Source organism: Eumetopias jubatus, unplaced genomic scaffold, assembly GCF_037043125.1.
Source record: "Eumetopias jubatus isolate StellerSeaLion01/CBP00866 unplaced genomic scaffold, mEumJub1_p1.0 scaffold_4, whole genome shotgun sequence".
In the NCBI taxonomy this organism is placed as follows: Eukaryota; Metazoa; Chordata; class Mammalia; order Carnivora; family Otariidae; genus Eumetopias; species Eumetopias jubatus.
Genome location: NW_028274810.1, coordinates 189318598 through 189337521, shown reverse-complemented (window position 1 = coordinate 189337521; position 18924 = coordinate 189318598). Strand labels below are relative to the sequence as shown.

The 18924-nt window shown below is 36.6% G+C and overlaps 1 protein-coding gene across 1 annotated transcript in view; it reads left to right on the top strand.

The window, feature by feature from the left end:
• UBE2V2 (ubiquitin conjugating enzyme E2 V2) overlaps nt 1–3799 on the top strand; it is a 41293-nt gene extending 37494 nt beyond the window's left edge. The window contains exon 4 of the mRNA XM_028118995.1: nt 449–3799. Within this exon, the coding sequence (XP_027974796.1) occupies nt 449–595 (147 nt within the window). The 3' untranslated portion in view covers nt 596–3799. The remainder of the gene's footprint in view (nt 1–448) is intronic.
• The last annotated feature ends 15125 nt before the right edge of the window (nt 3800–18924 follow it).

Here is an 18924-nt window from a genome sequence, read left to right as displayed (position 1 = left end):
TCCAAAACCAGAGATCAGGTTCACAGCTTTTTCCTAAATCCCAGTGAAGATAATTTCCCAGATTCTGGGTAGTGGCATTGGAAATGGAGAGGAACCTTCAGACCTTACCTCATCAAGAAGCAATTGTTAAATATGTTTACAGTGTAGTTATTTAATGTAACGTTTGTTTATTTCTGATGTCCAAAGTTCACTACATGTTTATTGTAAGATATAGAAAAGCACATACACACAAAAGACATACATATATTTTTAGGAAATACCTGTTACAGAAGTAACTATTTTTCCTAAGTATGATATGAACCTGTAGTTTCATAAGGTTCTCTTTTGTGAAAATAGAGCCAGGCTATGAATTTTAAAAGCACTTCTTCTCATTAAAATATGTTTAATAAATTGGTGCCATAGTACTTTAAACTTTGTAGTTAATTTTGCTCTTTCCCCCCCATTTCAGGTGGATGCACGGAGCATACCAGTGTTAGCAAAATGGCAAAATTCATATAGCATTAAAGTTGTACTTCAAGAGCTAAGACGTCTAATGATGTCCAAAGAAAATATGAAGCTTCCACAGCCACCAGAAGGACAAACATACAACAATTAATTTTAGTGGATCTCAAACTTGTCTTAAATCAACAACCTTCTACTCATGTTAATGTCTTGATTAAATATCACAATGCAGAATACCCACACATTAAGTACAAGAATTCCAGCTGGTAAACATGACCTGGACATTTGTAAGAATATATTTAATATATGTACACCATTATGTTTTCAGGTTACAGGAGGAAAAATGCAGCACAATTTTTTTTCTCTTGTTAAGGCACTATCATTTAAGCATAAACCTGGAGTACTCAAAATAGAATTCAGGTTTACAAGATGAAAGCATGGAGAGAAGAGTCAGATGGTGTGGAAGCATATGTGTTTCTGAAAAGTAAAAAAAAGTCTCAAGAAGGAAAAACAAATGGCATGCTTTATCCATCTTGCTTTAGTGAAAGAGCTTCAGTTGAAATTGTTTAAAGTAGCAGGTACAATGAATATTGTCACAAATTGTGTTAATTTTTGAAGCGGTGTGGGTGCTGACTACTAGTAGTATCAAAAATATGTTCAGGATTGTTTTGATACTTGTATTTATAATAAAAAAATGTTGTGGGGGAGGTCGATGAATTTCTGTTAAAAGCCGTTCCTGTGTGTTACATGTAACAGACATGGTAAATATTTGTTTACAGTCTTTGTTTGACAAACCATGCATTTAAGTGAAATCAACAAAAAGGAAATAGGTGTATGGATATGTGATTTTGAGATTAAAGTTAGTCTTAAAATGTAAATAAAATGTGGAACGTGTCCTCAGAAACTGTGCCATTTCTATTATATTGATGTGGTATATATACAGTACCTTGCTGAGGTAGCAAAAATTGGAATTATTGTAGCTATTCATCTATAAATACCTTTTATTATTATCCTATTTTATATACTTCTTCTGAATTGGAATTTGCAGAGTATTTCAGAGAACAAACTACCTAATTAGTTTAATTTCTTCTTTGGAGAAAGAGGAATCCCAGGTATTATATTTTGAATTTTAGTTTACCAGAACTATTATTTAAAAATGAATTCTAGCAGTTCTTACAGAATTATAAATTGCAAATTATCCGAATACACATTCCATTTTTTCTTTGTAACCTCTTTTTTCTTTAGTTTTCTGTGACATTTCTTCCCTCAATGCTTCTAATACTAATTGGGATTAATTTTATTGTTTCACTTAACCTCCACTTTGGCGAATAGTAATTCTTAAGTGAAAGCTCATTTATGGTCTGTCTTAACCAAAATGACTCAAGGCTTTAGGTCACTGTTTTTCATTTCAAAGCACTGGCTATACTACTTTGTTAAAAATGTTCTTTTCTTATGAATTCCCTGAAGAAAATAGAAAGGCAGTTAGATAACAGGGACAAATTTCTCAAAGATGCCTGACATGTTATCAAGTCATTCACAGTTAAAGCTCTGAGCTACTTTTTTTTGGTTAATAATACATGAAAGTTAGTGACAGTTTGTCTGAATTTACTAATTCCTACATGGCTATTTTTAATTATCAAAGATGTTTAAAATGCTTTCAGATGATACATAGAAATTATATACCCACAAATTAGTGCATGTGTAATTTATTAAAGTAGGTTTGAAATGAATTATCTTGGAATACATTCTTAAAAATTTTAAATGGTTGAAGATTAACTTGAATTACAATGACTTCATTTTAAGACCATTACTGGTCTAAATCAGACTAGCAGCTACTTTTCCACTTTGGAAGCGTGTCTTGTCGTACAGTGTAGCTAATAACCATCTGAATGTTAAATTATATTGGTGCGCTGAAAATCTGGGTACCTTGATCTCTTGTCCTCTTTCCTTTCCAAATCCACTATTTTGAAGGGTTTCTTCCCCCAAGTATATGTTGTCTGAGTCGGCCTGAGGATATTTATTTCCTGTTTTGTTTTTAGGACTATGGATCTCTGCAGAATTTTGCATGCCAATTAGACAGTTTCCAAAGCAGAATCCATTTTGCATGTCACAATCAAGATATACATGGCAATCTGAAACACACTGGTTGATTATAAAAGGAGCTAATATAGAACCACTCTTAATTATAGTAACATTTCTAAGACTGCATTTTTGAAGCAGTTTTTCCTTTGTTTTCTAAAGTGGCTAAGGTTATAGGAGTGTATGGTATTAAATGAACTGTAAAATTGCCTTCAAAATTTGTTTAAAAGGCTAGCAGTTGTGATCCTAGGGGATGATCAACACATTTAATAAAGATTACAGAAATGAAATTCTTCTCCTATTAGGTCAGTGTTATGTTTTAATGGTTTTAGTTACTAGTTTTCAGAATTGCTGGTTTTAACATATTTTTTCTAATATTTTTAAAGTGATGGCATTTGTTATGGGTTAAGTGTTACTTTTCAGAATTTTGGACCATAAACATTTGTAAGGATCGTGGTATTTGAGTCTTCTGGGTGTAATACAGAGGAAATTTATAATTTCAAATTATCCTTTGAAAAGAATTTATCACACTTCAATTTGAGTAAGTGCTTGGAGAGTACATTAGTTTTACTCACTATGGTTTATTGGTCTGGATTACTTAATGCCAATTCATTGATTTTAAATATTACCCACTGTATATATTTTTACTGATAAATACATGTGAAATTAATATTGTTTTAAAAATTTAGAGGAGACGGCTGGAAAATATTAGTACATTATCCTTAATAGATTTGGTGTGTATGGCTTTGGGTGGTTTGGGTAGGTGCATCATGGAATTACAGACTTTGGTCAAAACTATGTTAACCCTTTTAATGAGCACATGATTGTGTTCTTATGTACAGTTTAAAGAATGTAAGTACTAATGATAAAGTCTACTGTAATGAATAGTGGGATTTGGTAGGTATTTAAGGAATTTTCCCCCCTGATTTCATTTTAGAAGTATATTTTTTAGACCTATGTGTAGAATCATAGTATTGTTTATTGCTGGGAAGGATCTAAATAAAAGGCACTGATTTTACTTTTCTGATAAGTATCAATGTAATTTTCCAGTATCATCTTGATTGATTTTTGGTTATTTTCACAAAAAGATTCCAATTCTCACAATTTTGGAAAGCGTATGTATTTTGTATATAAAATAGAAACAGTATAAAAAGGAATGGAATGGATACAGTGTATTACAGAATTTATATGAGCATTGGCAGTTAATTCCCACCCAGAACTGTGTTTACTAAAAAGCAGGAAATGTATGGAAATAAAATACCTTTTATGCTAAAGTTAATATGCCTTATAGAAGTTATATTGAGTGGATGGAAATCTTACCATAGTTCACACTGAAAATGTTATTTTAAAAGTATAGTGGAACGTTGAAAATAAAAGATACACCATATGCATTTTCTGAAGAGAAAAATTTGAAGGTATTTGGTGATACAGAAAATGACGTCAAAACCATCAATTTGTGGAATAAGCGAGTTTGGGGAACTCATGGAGTGAGTACATGATTTAAAAAAATAAGTGGATATGAAGAGGTTGCCATGGTGTTTACATCCTTAGTTGGATATTCTCACCAAAAAAAGTTCCTAAGGGTAGGCTTCATCTCATTTCCCATGTAGTCTGTAAGACTGAACCACGAGTTTTTTGGCAAGTTCATTAGGAAATCAACGATCAAAGCCAGTTAGATCTCACTTTCTTAACTTAGAAAAGTTCCAGGAATCATTCTTTCTAAAATGAGTAACTGACCAAATACCACGTAAGGTTCGTGCAGGGATCTGTTGGCTGCCAAGTGTAGAGTTGTGTGAATTCTTTTGTCTTGTCCTTGTTCAGTAATGCACAGCTGTTTCTCTGGAAGTTTTTGCAGCCAAGAAATTACACAGAAGTGAAGTTAATATTTTACCTCCAAAGGAAGACTTATAGTTGGCACTAAGAATCCAGTAGTAATGAGAAACCTGTGGCCAGCAAAGAAGCAAATTACTGAGTTGAGAGTAAAAACTTTAGTTTGTTCAGTGCAGTAGTTGGATAAAAAATATTTTGTTCGGGGCGCCTTGGTGGCTCAGTCGGTTAAACGTCTGCCTTCGGCTCAGGTCATGATCCCAGGGTCCTGGGATCGAGCCCCATGTCCGGCTCCCTGCTCAGCAGAGAGCCTGCTTCTCCCTTTCCCTCTGCCTGCTACTCTGCCTATTTATGCTTTTTGTCTCTCTGTCAAATAAATAAATAATATCTTTTAAAAAAATTAAAATATTTTTTCAAAGATTATAAAGAAACACTGTTAACAATTGAGTGTTTATTCTTCATGTAGTAGAATTGCTTTTTTAAAAGCGATAGATAAAAAAGTAACCTGGAGGGGCGCCTGGGTGGCTCAGTCGTTGGGTGTCTGCCTTCGGCTCGGGTTGTGGTCCCTGGGTCCTGGGATCGAGCCCCACATCAGGTTGGCTCCCTGCTCCGTGGGAGGCCTGCTTCTCCTTTTCCCACTCGCCCTGCTTGTGTTCCCTCTTTGGCTGTGTCTCTCTGTCAAATAAATAAAATCTTTAAAAAAATAAAAGTAACCTGGAAAATTTACAATATAATGTGAGATTTTAACAGGATATTCTCATATTAAAATGTAGTAAAATTTGTTACGATAATGTCATTTTTGGGGGGTCCAAAGACGACTCCTTATACAGTCAACAAGCAAGGTAAATGTAAATGCTTTATTATACAAGGGTGGGATGAATTGTAGTTTAGCAGTCTTTAATAGAGGAAAAATAGATTTTCTTCACAGTTGATAACTGACAAATGTATTACTGTTTTACTCCTTTTCAAGCCATGTTGGCCAAGTAATGATTGTCAGATGTCCAGCTTATTATCATAATTATCTTTCTATTGCTATAATTTTAAAAACTCCAGATAATTTAAAGTGGGTGATAGACAAATTCAAAGTGGGTGATAGGTTTTTCTTCAATAATTTGCAATACTCAAAATAATTGAGTACACAAGAAAAGTAAAATATCTAAATGCCTAGATTTCTTAATCCTGAGTAATGTATGGACTTCTTTAAGGAGAAAAATAGTACTTGTGGACTCAGTATTGTTTTGAATTATTGTTAAAACATTGTTTAATGCATAAAACTGTACTAATGCAATGTATAAACACGCTCTTGGGCTTTATAAAATTACAAAGTATATTTCATTCAACTACAGAGTAATTAAAATATAAAATAATTTAGAATTGAGGATGTTTTATTTAATCTGCTTGAAATGTAAATATAGGTGGTGTTTCTTTTTGGCTCCCCCTCCCCTTTTTTTTGCCATGTCCATACTATGATGTGCTGCCATATTTCAAATTTTCTTTTTTCTCTTGCCAGACTGCTACAGAAACATCTTTGCTATGTTATCTGACCTTCATTTGGTGTAAATACAATTCTTTATTAAGTCCACTACTGTTGTTTTCTATTAGCCAGACAGTTCTTGCAAAGAACTAAAATTCCTGAGTCTTTGATTCCACTTTGAGACCACAATTGTCTTAAAACCTTGATTATGAAGAATTACAGTGATACTTTACTGTCATTGTGGTCCTGTATAGGAATAACAATTATAATTGGTGATGATAGGTAACTTGATACATTGATAACATTTTAATTTAGGGTAACAATTTTTCCTTTTTTAAAATTTTAAATTCAAGTTAGTTAACATATAGTATATTACTAGTTTCTAGGGTAACACATTTTAATGATGTCTTCAAGCTAAATGGTATGATCCCCAAGCTCAGTGGTAAGGGATGCTAAACACATTTATTGTTTTAGAATATAAACTGCAGTTAAAAGAGACCCCTCCCTCTCTGTTTTGAGTACTGTGTCACCATTCTCTGGTGAATCTCTGTTTCCATCAGCTCATGGTCACCTCTGTTCTTCTTGTGACCAGTTCTCCTGTCTTGTTGAGTGGATTTTTCTTTGGAATTCCTTCAGGCACTTTCAGTTTTCTTCTCCCCATCATCCTGGATGTGATCTCCTCCATCCTCTTCCTTTGGCATCAACATTAACCATGAGTTTGAAGAATACTCTTGGGAGATTGTTTCACCAGCTTGAATCAGTTTGGTATGCTCTGACTCCTTCCTACCATGTGCCCTTTGTTCATCACCTCTGTTAGTGTTTGTAATCCTGTTTCCTTCCTAACTTCTTTACCACTCTGATTTTAGATCTTTTTCTCAACCTATCTCTGTTGTCCTCCTTGGCCTTGTGTTGATGTTTTTGGCTTTAACTTTTGAGAGTTGATGTCCAAGCAGCCAAATATGGTGGTCATGATCATCACAGTAAAGTTATTTATAAATGTATTTTAATAATTGTATTATTTGAATTTTAAATAACATACCTCCAAAGTATATTTTTTGAAACTAAAAAAATTGGATGTTTTCTTATTTGAAATACTTAAGATTATTAAAAATATCACCTTTTGAAAACAAATGTATTTGTCTACAAAGAAATGTTAGAATTATTTATTTGGATTAAAAGTTGTTGGAATCATGACTACCAGATATGAGGTAACTTTTTATGTCATGAAAACTTTCCTGAGTTCTGTTTATGAAACACATTGGGATACTTGTTTTCAAGAACTCCCTGTGTTAAATCCTTATGAAATGCCACTTACTAGTACATGAATATAGATGATAATATGGAGTTTATACGTAAATATAAATTATGGCCAACTCTTGGTTATTGAGTGAATTATGTTGGCAGGACAAATAAATACTGATAGAGCCTAAGTGCCCATTAGCAATAAGGTTCTAAGGTGAACAGGATAGTAATAATTGGTAAATGAAGAAGAGCAGTAGAGAGGAAGTTAGTGCAAATTCTGGGGGTGAATACTGTTTTGCCATGTGCCCTATGACTTCAGGCCAGTTAGCTTTTGTAATCTTCACTTTGTTCTGTAAAGTCCATGTTTACCCAGAGTTGTGGTTTTATGAAATAATATGAAAGTTTTATTTACAGTCTGATACAGAGTGATCAATAAGTGGTAGCATTTAAAAATATTAATCTAAACATTAAATCTTAAAGTATGCATTTGCATTAAGTGTCTACTGTGGAGAGTGTGGGCTGATTTTTCAGAAAGTTATATGAGGTTATGTAGGCTTTATTTAGCTACTTGTGCATTCTGGATGAATTTAATTTCTGGTCATGGTTGAAGGTAAACAGATGGGCTTCTGGATGTTAGTTCTGGCATGCCTGGCACCCCTGACATTGGCCAGAGGATCCCTTCCCCCTGTCCTGCTCCTGGGTGTGGTGGGCCTGGTGGATCCACATCTGGATGGGCACGGTTGTTTTGGTATCAGCAGGTTTTTACAATGAATTCCATTGGAAAGAAGTAACTTACTTGTAGTGCAAAAGAAAGCTTGCGTAACTTGGGCTGAAGGCCCCACTATTTCAACTACATTCCAGTAGAAAATTTTGTATATGCAGCCCACATAAAGTGAATGTATGTGCTAAGAAACATGATTAAAGGAAAAGATTACATTTCAAATTTACATCTTCCAGTAATCATCTTCACTTTTTTTTAAAGAGAAGAGAGCTGTATTTTTTTTAAAAGATTTTATTTATATATTTGTCAGGAGAGAGAGAGCACAAGCAGGGGGAGTGGCAGACTCCTCTCTGGACAAGGAGCACAATGCGGGACTCAATCCCAGGACGTCGGGATTATGACCTGAGCCAAAGGCAGATGCTTAACCGACTGAACCATCCAGGCGTCCCAATCATCTTCACTCTTGAATGTAATCATATTGAAGTCATCTGAGTTGTAGAGCTCCCTTCCCCCTGCAAAAAAAGTCTACTTGTAGTAAATGTCAATATGTGGTGCCTCCAAGGAAATCTCAAGAGTAGGGTGCCTGGGTGCCTCAGTCGTTAAGCATCTGCCTTCAGCTCAGGTCATGATCCCAGGGTCCTGGGATTGAGCCCCGCATCGGGCTCCCTGCTAGGCGGGAAGCCGGCTTCTCCCTCTCCCCCTCTGCCTGCTTGTGTTCCCTCTCTCACTGTGTCTCTCTCTGTCAAATAAATAAGATCTTTTTTTAAAAAAAGGCTTTCTTTTTGCTCATCCTTGCCTTCCTGGAGTTGTATATAATGTAATTCCTGGATAGGTTAAGACCTCAGTAAATGCTTATAAATTGTTTTTTATCTAGTCAAAAATGTGGATTAAGTTAATAATACTTGCCCCTAATTCCCCTGCCAGGTGTTAAAAGACTGGCTTTTAATACTGTCTTTACCACTAACAGTTGTCTGATTTTGGTTAGTTGATTTTATTTGGTTATATTAGTCTAGTAATTCAACAGAACTGTATTAGGTTTGTGCAGTCCACTAGGCATGTATGTACAGTGGTGAGTGTCACAAGGTAGTGTCACACAGCATCTTATGGGTACAGTCTACTGGGGCTTAGAGATGGGCAAATAGGCAACTTATTTATTGACAAATGCCAAGAGAGGTGAAGTGTTGGCCTTTGTGGGATATTCATAAGGAACATCTATCTTCTTGGGACTGAATTCCGAAGGTTCTTGAACAGCTACACACAGTATGATTGATAGCATGTCTTTTAAAAAGTATAAATACATACCGATTTGCTCATCCGTGTGTTTGAATTATTAAAGGGTTATATTGTCATTTAAGAATAACTTAGACTTTAAATAGCCCACATATTCTCTGGGGTAGTCTCCTGACCCATGAAAAGGAAGCTGGAGTAGACAAGTTCTGAAATGCCTTCAGTGCCAAGTTTGTTGATTTTTCAGTCATTTAGAGTGTGTGCTCTAAGCAGCATAGAATGCTCTATCATGTGTTGAGCCTTGCTGGTCCTGTGGGGGCACACAGAATCATAATTTTGTGTATAGTGTGCAATCTGGAAAGGATTTAATTTAGTGGTATAGACCAGTGCTGCTCAGATTTTAATGGCATTTGAGTGGGGAGTTGTTGAAGATTTAAATTCAGTACATCTGGGATAGGCCCTCAGGTTCAGTATTTCTTAAATTCCCAGTGATGTCCCTACCAAAGGGTCTAATAAACAGTATTTTGGAGGAAAGTAATGGAAGAGTATCTAGCATATAGCAGACACTGTTGAGTAGACCACGATTTGGGTGCGTAAGCTCATTCTCTTATCTATACAGAGAAGGAACAAGGGCAGTTGCACCGAGAAGTCCCCATGTGTGCTGATTGTCTTTCCAAATTCCCCTTGCTTACTTTTCTGGCCCTCTGCTGTTAATTCCTCTGGTGTTCTTCACCAGCCCCATACTTGAGATCTGCTGACTGTCAAATCGTGTGTTTGTGCGTATGTGTGGAGGGGTGGAGGAGTGATTCTACCCCAGATATCTAAATTTGACATTGCTACATCATGAAGTTTAATTCTCTTTCAAATGTTCCTATCTAGGCTGTATATAAATTAGTTTTACTGTGACTGCTGCCCTTGGCGTTTCCTGTGCAGACAGTGATGTTTCTATGCCTCCAGCCCCCCATCCCCTCAGTGCACCTCTGGTCTCTGTGGACCCACCATTGGTGTATGTCCACATTGCTCTGGTCTTGAGTTTATTTGCAAAGCTACTCCCTCCCCCTGGTTGGATAGGCATTTCTGAACACTGCCTCACAGAATCCAAACTTTCATCTCCTGTTAATACTAGTTCTTTTACCAACCCTGGGAAGCTCCTCATCCCTGTTCCAGACACATGGCCATTTACTTTTGCAAAACGAGATTTCTTTCAAGTATCCTGTTATGGCTAAGTTCAAATCTTATCTCAATTAAAATGTTATACTACTTTCTTCTTCTCCGAAACTGTATATAAAGGAAGAACTTGTAGGTGGAGGCATTATTTTCCTGGAGGGAGCAGCAAAGTGGCTTGCTATGATGTAAGTGCAGTCCTCACTAGCATACAGTGTGTGCTGCCCACCAGCATGGCCAGCCTCACCTGTCTGGTGTTGGCATAACCATTGAGTGAAAGGGTCAGGGGAGTAAGAAGCAAACTTTGCTACTTGAGGTCACAGAAATGTCAGCTTGCAGTGGAAGAGGGAGATAAGTGAAAAGAGGGGCCTCCTCAGTTACTACTAGAACTGTTGAGGTTTTTTTTTTTTTTTAAGATTTTATTTATTTGAGAGAGAGAGAATGCGAGAGAGCACATGAGAGGGGGGAGGGTCAGAGGGAGAAGCAGACTCCCCGCTGAGCGGGGAGCCTGATGTGGGACTCGATCCCAGGACTCCAGGATCATGACCTGAGCTGAAGGCAGTTGCTTAACCAACTGAGCCACCCAGGCGCCCCAAGGTTTTTTTTTTTTTTTCTTAACTCTATTTCTCAAACGTTTTTAATTGACCAGGCAAATTGATACATAATAGTTACAGATAATTATGTAATAGATACTTGTTGATTTAATAGTTTACTACATAAAGTGTGATTTTAAGGTTACCTGCAATGTGTATTGGATGATCTTTATTTTAATTCCTTTCTCTCTAGTTCTGAACTTAATGTTGTAGAGTTAGGTAGGATGGCTCTTAAAACATTCCAAGCTCTACAGACATTTCTCTTTCTAAGGTTGTATTGCTCTTTTATCTACAGCCTCCCTGTTAGCACTTGTGGGTGAATATGACTATAATTTTGAGACCATTTCTTTTGAGAAACATTACTCATGTAATAATGATGGCACTAAATATGATTACCACTGAGTTTAGATGTGTTCCCTGGACAAGGGAAAAGTCAAGTACTTGTCAAGAGTTAGCGATATTGAAAGGGTATCTTGCTAAAACCAAAAATGGGGAGCAGTGACATCATGAGCCACCTTCATGTTAGAAAATATTTTCATCACTGAAAATTACTCCTGTTGTTACCAAATATACTAGTTTTCTGAATTGTTGTCTCTAAGCAAAGAGTAAAAGTGCAAATAAAAACCCCATGATGACTTCCAGAATTTTGTCATCAGCTCACTTTCTCAATATTTATGTTCTAGTCTGGATTGAAATTTTAATGAACTGTGTATAATTTGAAACAAATTTTGAAAGACAACATGGTAGACAACCATTGTCCACCTCTTTCCTTTCATCTGAGAAGTGGACACTGCTCATTTTCCCTCTGGGGGAGATGTGTGTGGGCTGAGGGAGAGGAGGTGGTGTGGAGGGCTATTCTCACGGTGAGGGTGCAGCCAGTCAGGACAGATTGGCCCTCAGAGACAGACATAAGAGATGGACAGAAAGGATGGTGTGGTATTCAATTCTGGTTCCTGTTGCCTCTAAAACCCAGCTCCACTTCTGCCCTTTCCACCTGCCCTTTTCATGGTCATGTGACCATTAATAGATATTTATGATGGTTTGCCTTCTTTTTCTGTTGTAAGATAAGTTACAAATTGAACTGGTATTGTTGGTGTAGTTCATTGATCCAGCACAGGTATTGGCATACACTTCACTGGCTTACCTGAAATACAGACATTTGACCTGCATCTCAAAGTAACTATGTAGAGGTTAGACATATTGATGAAGCCAGTTTACCTTTGAGCTAACATGGTATGGAACACTGCCCAATAGTGCTCTCTATTAGAATGTGCTGACTGACAAGCTGGTCAGGTCCATTCCTAAGCATGATTGGTTCATGCACCCAATGAAGGTGCTCCCTGGAGGTGAAGCTATGTTGGACAATGCTGCAGTGTTGTTCTGCTACTCCATTAGGCCCACTCCATTCCAGCCCTGACAGTACTAGCCCTGAGGCCAGAATAGCTGGGAGTGATGTCATACCTACATGTCCTGAGCTTTTCATTTCCATATCTTTTTAAATTGAGATATACATTACATACCGTATAATTCACCATATAGCAGTGTACAATTCAGTGTTTTTAAATACATCCTCAAGATTGTACAACTATCACCACTATCTAATTCCAGAGCATTTCCAGAATGATGGGCATTTGAGCTGTTATTTTTTTGGCTATAACACTATTACAAACATTTGTGTACAAGTTTTTGCATGGACAAATGTTTTCATTTCTCTTGGGTAGATACCTAGGAGTAAAATTGTTGAGTCATATGGCAGCTCTGTTTAATCATTTTGAGGAACTGCCTGGATATCTTCTACAGTGGCTGTGTCATTTTACATCCCTACCAGCAGTGTATGGGGGTTCTCATTTCTCCACATCCTTCTCAACGCTTATTTGTTTTTGATTCTAGAAATCCTAATGGATATAAAGGGTAATTCAGTGTGGTTTTTACTAATCACTGATGCTGAGCATTTTTTTTTTACAAGATGTGTATATTATCTTTAAAGAAATATCTATTCAAGTTCTTTGCCCCTTGTTAAAATTGGGTTCTTTGTTTTATTGTTGAATTTTTATATATTTTGGATACTAGATCCTTATCAGATACATGGTTTGCAACCCATTCTTTGTATTATCTTTTCACTCTCTTGACACTATTCTTTGGTGCACAAAATTTTTTAATTTTTATGCAGTCCAGTTTTTCTATTTTTTTCTTTGGTTGCTTATACTTTGATGCATCTAAGAAATCATTGCCTAGTCCAAGGTCATTATGATGGTTAGTTTTATGTGTCAACTTGGCTAGGCTATAGTAACCAGTTATTTAATCAGTCACTAATCTGGTTGTCCTCTTAAGCTACTTTATAGATGTAGACACAGATACAGGCAACATCTACAATCAGCTGACTTTAAGTAAAGGGGACCACTCTCAACAATGAGAGTAGACCTCTTCCAGTCAGTTGAAGGCCTTAAGAGAAACAATTGAGGTTTCTGAATAAATTCTGCATCAAGTCCTACCCGAATTTCCAGCCTGCCAGCTTGCCCTACACCTTTCAGACTGGCCAGCCCCCACAGTCACTTGAACCAGTTCCTTGTAATAAATTTGTCTATCTCTATGTTGTGTCTACCTATATCTATTGATCTGTCTTTTGGTCCTGACTGATACAGTAACAAAGATTTACATCTATGTTTTCTTCTACAAATTTTATATTTTTAGCTTTCACATTGAGGTCTTTGGTTGGTTTGAGTTAATTTTTGAATATAGTGTGAAGGAGGGGTCCAAATTCTTTTGTATGGTGATATCCAGTTATCTTGGCACCATTTGTTGAATGGTCTTGGAACCCTTGTCAAAAATCAGTTTACCATATATGTATGGGTTTCTTTCTGGACTTCCAGTTCTATTCCATCAATCTGCTGTAAGTCTAGCTTTAATGCTAGTACCTCACTGTCTTGATTCCTGTAACTTTGCAATAAGTTTTGAAATCAAGGATTGTGAGTCCTCCAGTTTTGTTCTTTTCAAGATTGGGCTATTCTGGGTCCTTTGCATTTCCATATGACTTTTAACACCAGCTTGTTCATTCCTGTGGAAAAAAATTGGAAATTTCTGTAGAGATTGCATTGAATCTGTAGATTGCTTTGGGAAGTATTTCCATTTTAACAATATTAAATCTTCCAACCAGTGAACATGGGATGACTTTATCTACATCTTTGACTTCTTTCAACAATGTTTCATAGTTGTCTTTGTAGTAGACAAGTCTTGCACTTTTTTAAGTTTATACCTATGTATGTATTATTTTTGATGCTACTGTAAGTGGAATTGTTCTCTTAATTTCATTTTCAGATGATTAATTGGTACAACTGATTTTTTGTATATTGATCATGTGTCTGCAATATTTTTTTCCCTCTGCGGTAGGCTCCCTGAAGAGAAATTATGTGTACTCTGTAGGTCTAACCCATTTGTATCCTAATTAGATTGATCTTATATCCCAAAGAATCTAAGCCCTTTACTACTTTTCATTAGTTGCCTTTACATTATTCCCAAGTAATGACCAGCACTGTCAGCCACAGCAGCTTATCAAGTCATACGGTGAAATGAGTTAGTTGTTAACATTAACTGAAGTTTAATTCCTCTCTCCCAAACATTGATCTTTGCTTCCTTGTTAGATATGTGCTTAGAACAAAGGATGTTTGTTACTGTACAAAGGAAATAATTCCAGGGTAGGGTGTGAAAATGAAGCACGTGCAATAAAGACAACAGTATGAAAATCAACATTCCATGTTGCCTGAGTAGTGATTATTCTGGAATACTTTGTTATAATTTCAGATCTTCTAATCCCTGTCTTTAGTGATTCTGGACATGGTATAACAAACCTAAAAGTTTCTCTAAAATTATATTAGGGGATCACTTAAAGTTGATAATTTACTTTAAATTAGAGAAATTTTTATTTCGCATTTTGTGTGTGGGGGAGGGGATGGTTATAGGGAGGCCTCTTGAGATTAAAGCTTCTGTGTCCATGCATCATTTTGTCCAGTTAAGTATAATTCATGACACTGGAGCATGATTTTTGAAACTTGGGCTGTTTATACTCACATTTTTACAATTGTTTTTGCAACTGACCATCCTTTTTGAAAACTCTATGTTTATATTGAAGTATTTTTAAAGATACAGACATTCTAACATTTACCTCTAAATACTTCTTAAAAGTAACATGGGTCCTACATAAGTTATTATCAAAACTAACATAATCGATAATTTTTAATAATTGAGATATAATTGACATGTAACATTGTTTCAGGTGTACAACATAATGATTCAACATACGTATAGTGAAATGGTCACCACAGTGTCTAGTTAATATCCATCTCCACACATAATTACAAGACATTTTTTTTTCTTGTGGTGAGAACTTCCAAGATCTACTCTTTTAGCAACATTCAAATATACAATATAGTATTATTAACTTTATTCTCCACTGTATATTACATCCCCACAATTTGTTTATTTTGTAACCAAAAATTTGCACCTTTTTATCATCTTCACCCCATTTTGGCAAACCATCAATCTGTTCTTTTCTTTGTATATAAAGTGTTTTGTTTTTTTGATTCCACAAAAAGTGAGATCATAAGGTATCTGTCTTTCTCTGTCTCACTTATTTTACTTAGCATATAACCTTCTAGGTCTATCCGTGCTGTTGGAAATGGCAGGATTTCCTTTTTTATGGCTGAATAATATTCCATTGTGTCTGTGAGTATATATATATATATATATTTCTTTCCCCCCACATTTTAGCAATTCATTTATTGATGATACTTAAGATGTTTCTGTGTCTTGGATATTGTAAATAATGCTTTGAAGAGCATGGGGGTGCAGATATCTTTTTGAATTAATGTTTTTGTTTCCTTTGAATGGAATTCCTAGATCATATAGTAATTCTATTTTTAATTTTTTGAGGAACCTCCATACTGTTTTCCACAATGGCTGCACCAGTTTGCATTCCCACCAACAGTGCATGAGGATTCCTTTTTCTCCACATTCTCGCCAGCACTTGTATTCTCTTGTCTTCTTAATGATAGCCATTTTAAAAGGTAGGAGTTGTTATCTCACTGTGGTTTTGATTTGCATTTTCCTGATGATAAAGTGATATTGAGCATCTTTTCATGTGTCTGTTGGCCATCTGTATGTCTTTGGAAAAATTTCTATTCAAATCCTCTGCCCATTTTTTTAAATAATTTTTTATTGTTATGTTAATCATCATACATTACATCATTAGTTTTTGATGTAGTGTTCCATGATTCATTGTTTGTGTATAACACCCAGTGCTCCATTCAATATGTGCCCTCCTTAATACCCATCACCAGGCTAACCCATCCCCCCACTCCCCTCCCCTCTAGAACCCTCAGTTTGTTTTTCAGAGTCCGTCGTCTCTAATGGTTCGTCTCCCCCCCGACTTACTCCCCTTCATTCTTCCCCTATCATCTTCTTCTTTTTTTTTCTTAACATATATTGCATTATTTGTTTCAGAAGTACAGATACATGATTCATCAGTCTTGTACAATTCACAGTGCTCACCATAGCACATACCCTCCCCAATGTCTATCACCCAGCCACCCAATCCCTCCCACCCCCCACCACTCCAGCAACCCTCAGTTTGTTTCCTGAGATTAAGAATTCCTCATATCAGTGAGGTCATATGATACATGTCTTTCTCTGATTGACTTATTTCACTCAGCACAACACCCTCCAGTTCCATCCACGTTGTTGCAAATGGCAAGATCTCATTCCTTTTGATGGCTGCATAATATTCCATTGTATATATATACCACCTCTTCTTTATCCATTCATCTGTCGATGGACATCTTGGCTCTTTCCACAGTTTGGCTATTGTGGACATTGCTGCTATAAACATTGGGGTGCACGTACCACTTCGGATCCCTACATTTGTATCTTTGTGGTAAATACCCAGTAGTGCAATGGCTGGATCGTATGGTAGCTCTATTTTCAACTGTTTCAGGAACCTCCATACTGTTTTCCAGAGTGGTTGCACCAGCTTGCATTCCCACCAACAGTGTAGGAGGGTTCCCCTTTCTCCACATCCCCGCCAACATCGGTCGTTTCCTGAGTTGTTAATTTTAGCCATTCTGATGGGTGTGAGGTGGTATCTCATTGAGGTTTTGATTTGGATTTCCCTGATGCCGAGTGATGTTGAGCACTTTTTCATGTGTCTGTTGGCCATTTGGATGTCTTCTTTGGAAAAATGTCTGTTCATGTCTTCTGCCCATTTCTTGATTGGATTATTTGTTCTTTGGGTGTTGAGTTTGATAAGTTCTTTATAGATTTTGGATACTAGCCCTGTATCTGATATGTCATTTGCAAATATCTTCTCCCATTCTGTCAGTTGTCTTTTGGTTTTGTTGACTGTTTCTTTTGCTGTGCAAAAGCTTTTTATCTTGATGAAATCCCAATAGTTCATTTTTGCCCTGGCTTCCCTTGACTTTGGCGATGTTTCTAGGAAGAAGTTGCTGTGGCTGAGGTCGAAGAGGTTGCTGCCTGTGTTCTCCTTTAGGATTTTGATGGACTCCTGTCTCACATTTAGGTCTTTCAAACATTTGGAGTCTATTTTTGTGTGTGGTGTAAGGAAATGGTCCAGTTTCATTCTTCTGCATGTGGCTGTCCAATTTTCCCAACACCATTTGTTGAAGAGACTGTCTTTTTTCCATTGGACATTCTTTCCGCTTTGTCAAAGATGAGTTGACCATAGAGTTGAGAGTCCATTTCTGGGCTCTCTATTCTGTTCCATTGATCTATGTGTCTGTTTTTGTGCCAGTACCATACTGTCTTGATGATGACAGCTTTGTAATGGAGCTGGAAGTCCGGAATTGTGATGCCGCCAGCTTTGCTTTTCTTTTTCAATATTCCTCTGGCTATTCGGGGTCTCTTCTGTTTCCATAAAAATTTTAGGATTATTTGTTCCATTTCTTTGAAAAAGGTGGATGGTATTTTGATGGGGATTGCATTGAATGTGTAGATTGCTCTAGGTAGCACTGACATCTTCACAATGTTGATTCTCCCAATCCATGAGCATGGAACGTTTTTCCATTTCTTTGTGTCTTCTTCAATTTCTTTCATGAGTATTTTATAGTCTTCTGAGTACAGATCCTTTGCCTCTTTGGTTAAATTTATTCCTAGGTATCTTATGGTTTTGGGTGCAATTGTAAATGGGATCGACTCCTTGATTTGTCTCTCTTCTGTCTTCTTGTTGGTGTATAGGAATGCCACTGATTTCTGTGCATTGATTTTATATCCTGCTACTTTACTGAATTCCTGTATGAGTTCTAGCAGTTTTGGGGTGGAGTCTTTTGGGTTTTCCACATACAGTATCATATCATCTGCAAAGAGTGAGAGTTTGACTTCCTCTTTGCTGATTTGGATGCCTTTGATTTCTTTTTGTTGTCTAATTGCTGTGGCTAGGACTTCTAATACTATGTTGAATAGCAGTGGTGAGAGTGGACATCCCTGCTGCATTCCTGACCCTAGGGGAAAAGCTCTCAGCTTTTCCTCATTGAGAATGATATTCGCTGTAGGTTTTTCATAGATGGCTTTTATGATATTGAGGTATGTACCCTCTATCCCTATACTCTGAAGAGTTTTGATCAAGAAAGGATACTATACTTTGTCAAATGCTTTTTCTGCATCTATTGAGAGGATCATCCTCCATGCCCAGTGCAGAGCTCAGTGCAGGGCTTGATCTCACAACCCTGAGATCCTTACCTGAGCTGAAATCAAGAGTCAGACACTTAACTGACTGAGCCACCCAGGTACCCCAGGTCATTCTATTTTTAAATTTTTGAGGACTCTCCATACTGTTTTCCATAGTGGTTGCTGCACCAATTTACATTCTTACCAACAGTGCACAAGGGTTGTCTTTTCTCCACATTCTCATCACGTGTTTTCTTTTCTTCATGACAGCCATTTTAACAGGTGTGAAGTGATGTCTCATTGGGGTTTTTATTTGTATTTCCCTGATGTTGAGCTCCTTTTCATGTGTCTGTTGTCCATCTTTATGTCTTTGGAAAAATGTCTATTCAGGACCTCTGCCCATTTTTAACTGGGTTATTTGTTTTGGGGGGGTGAATTGAATGAGTTGTTTGTATATTTTGGATGTTAAACCCTTATTGGATATA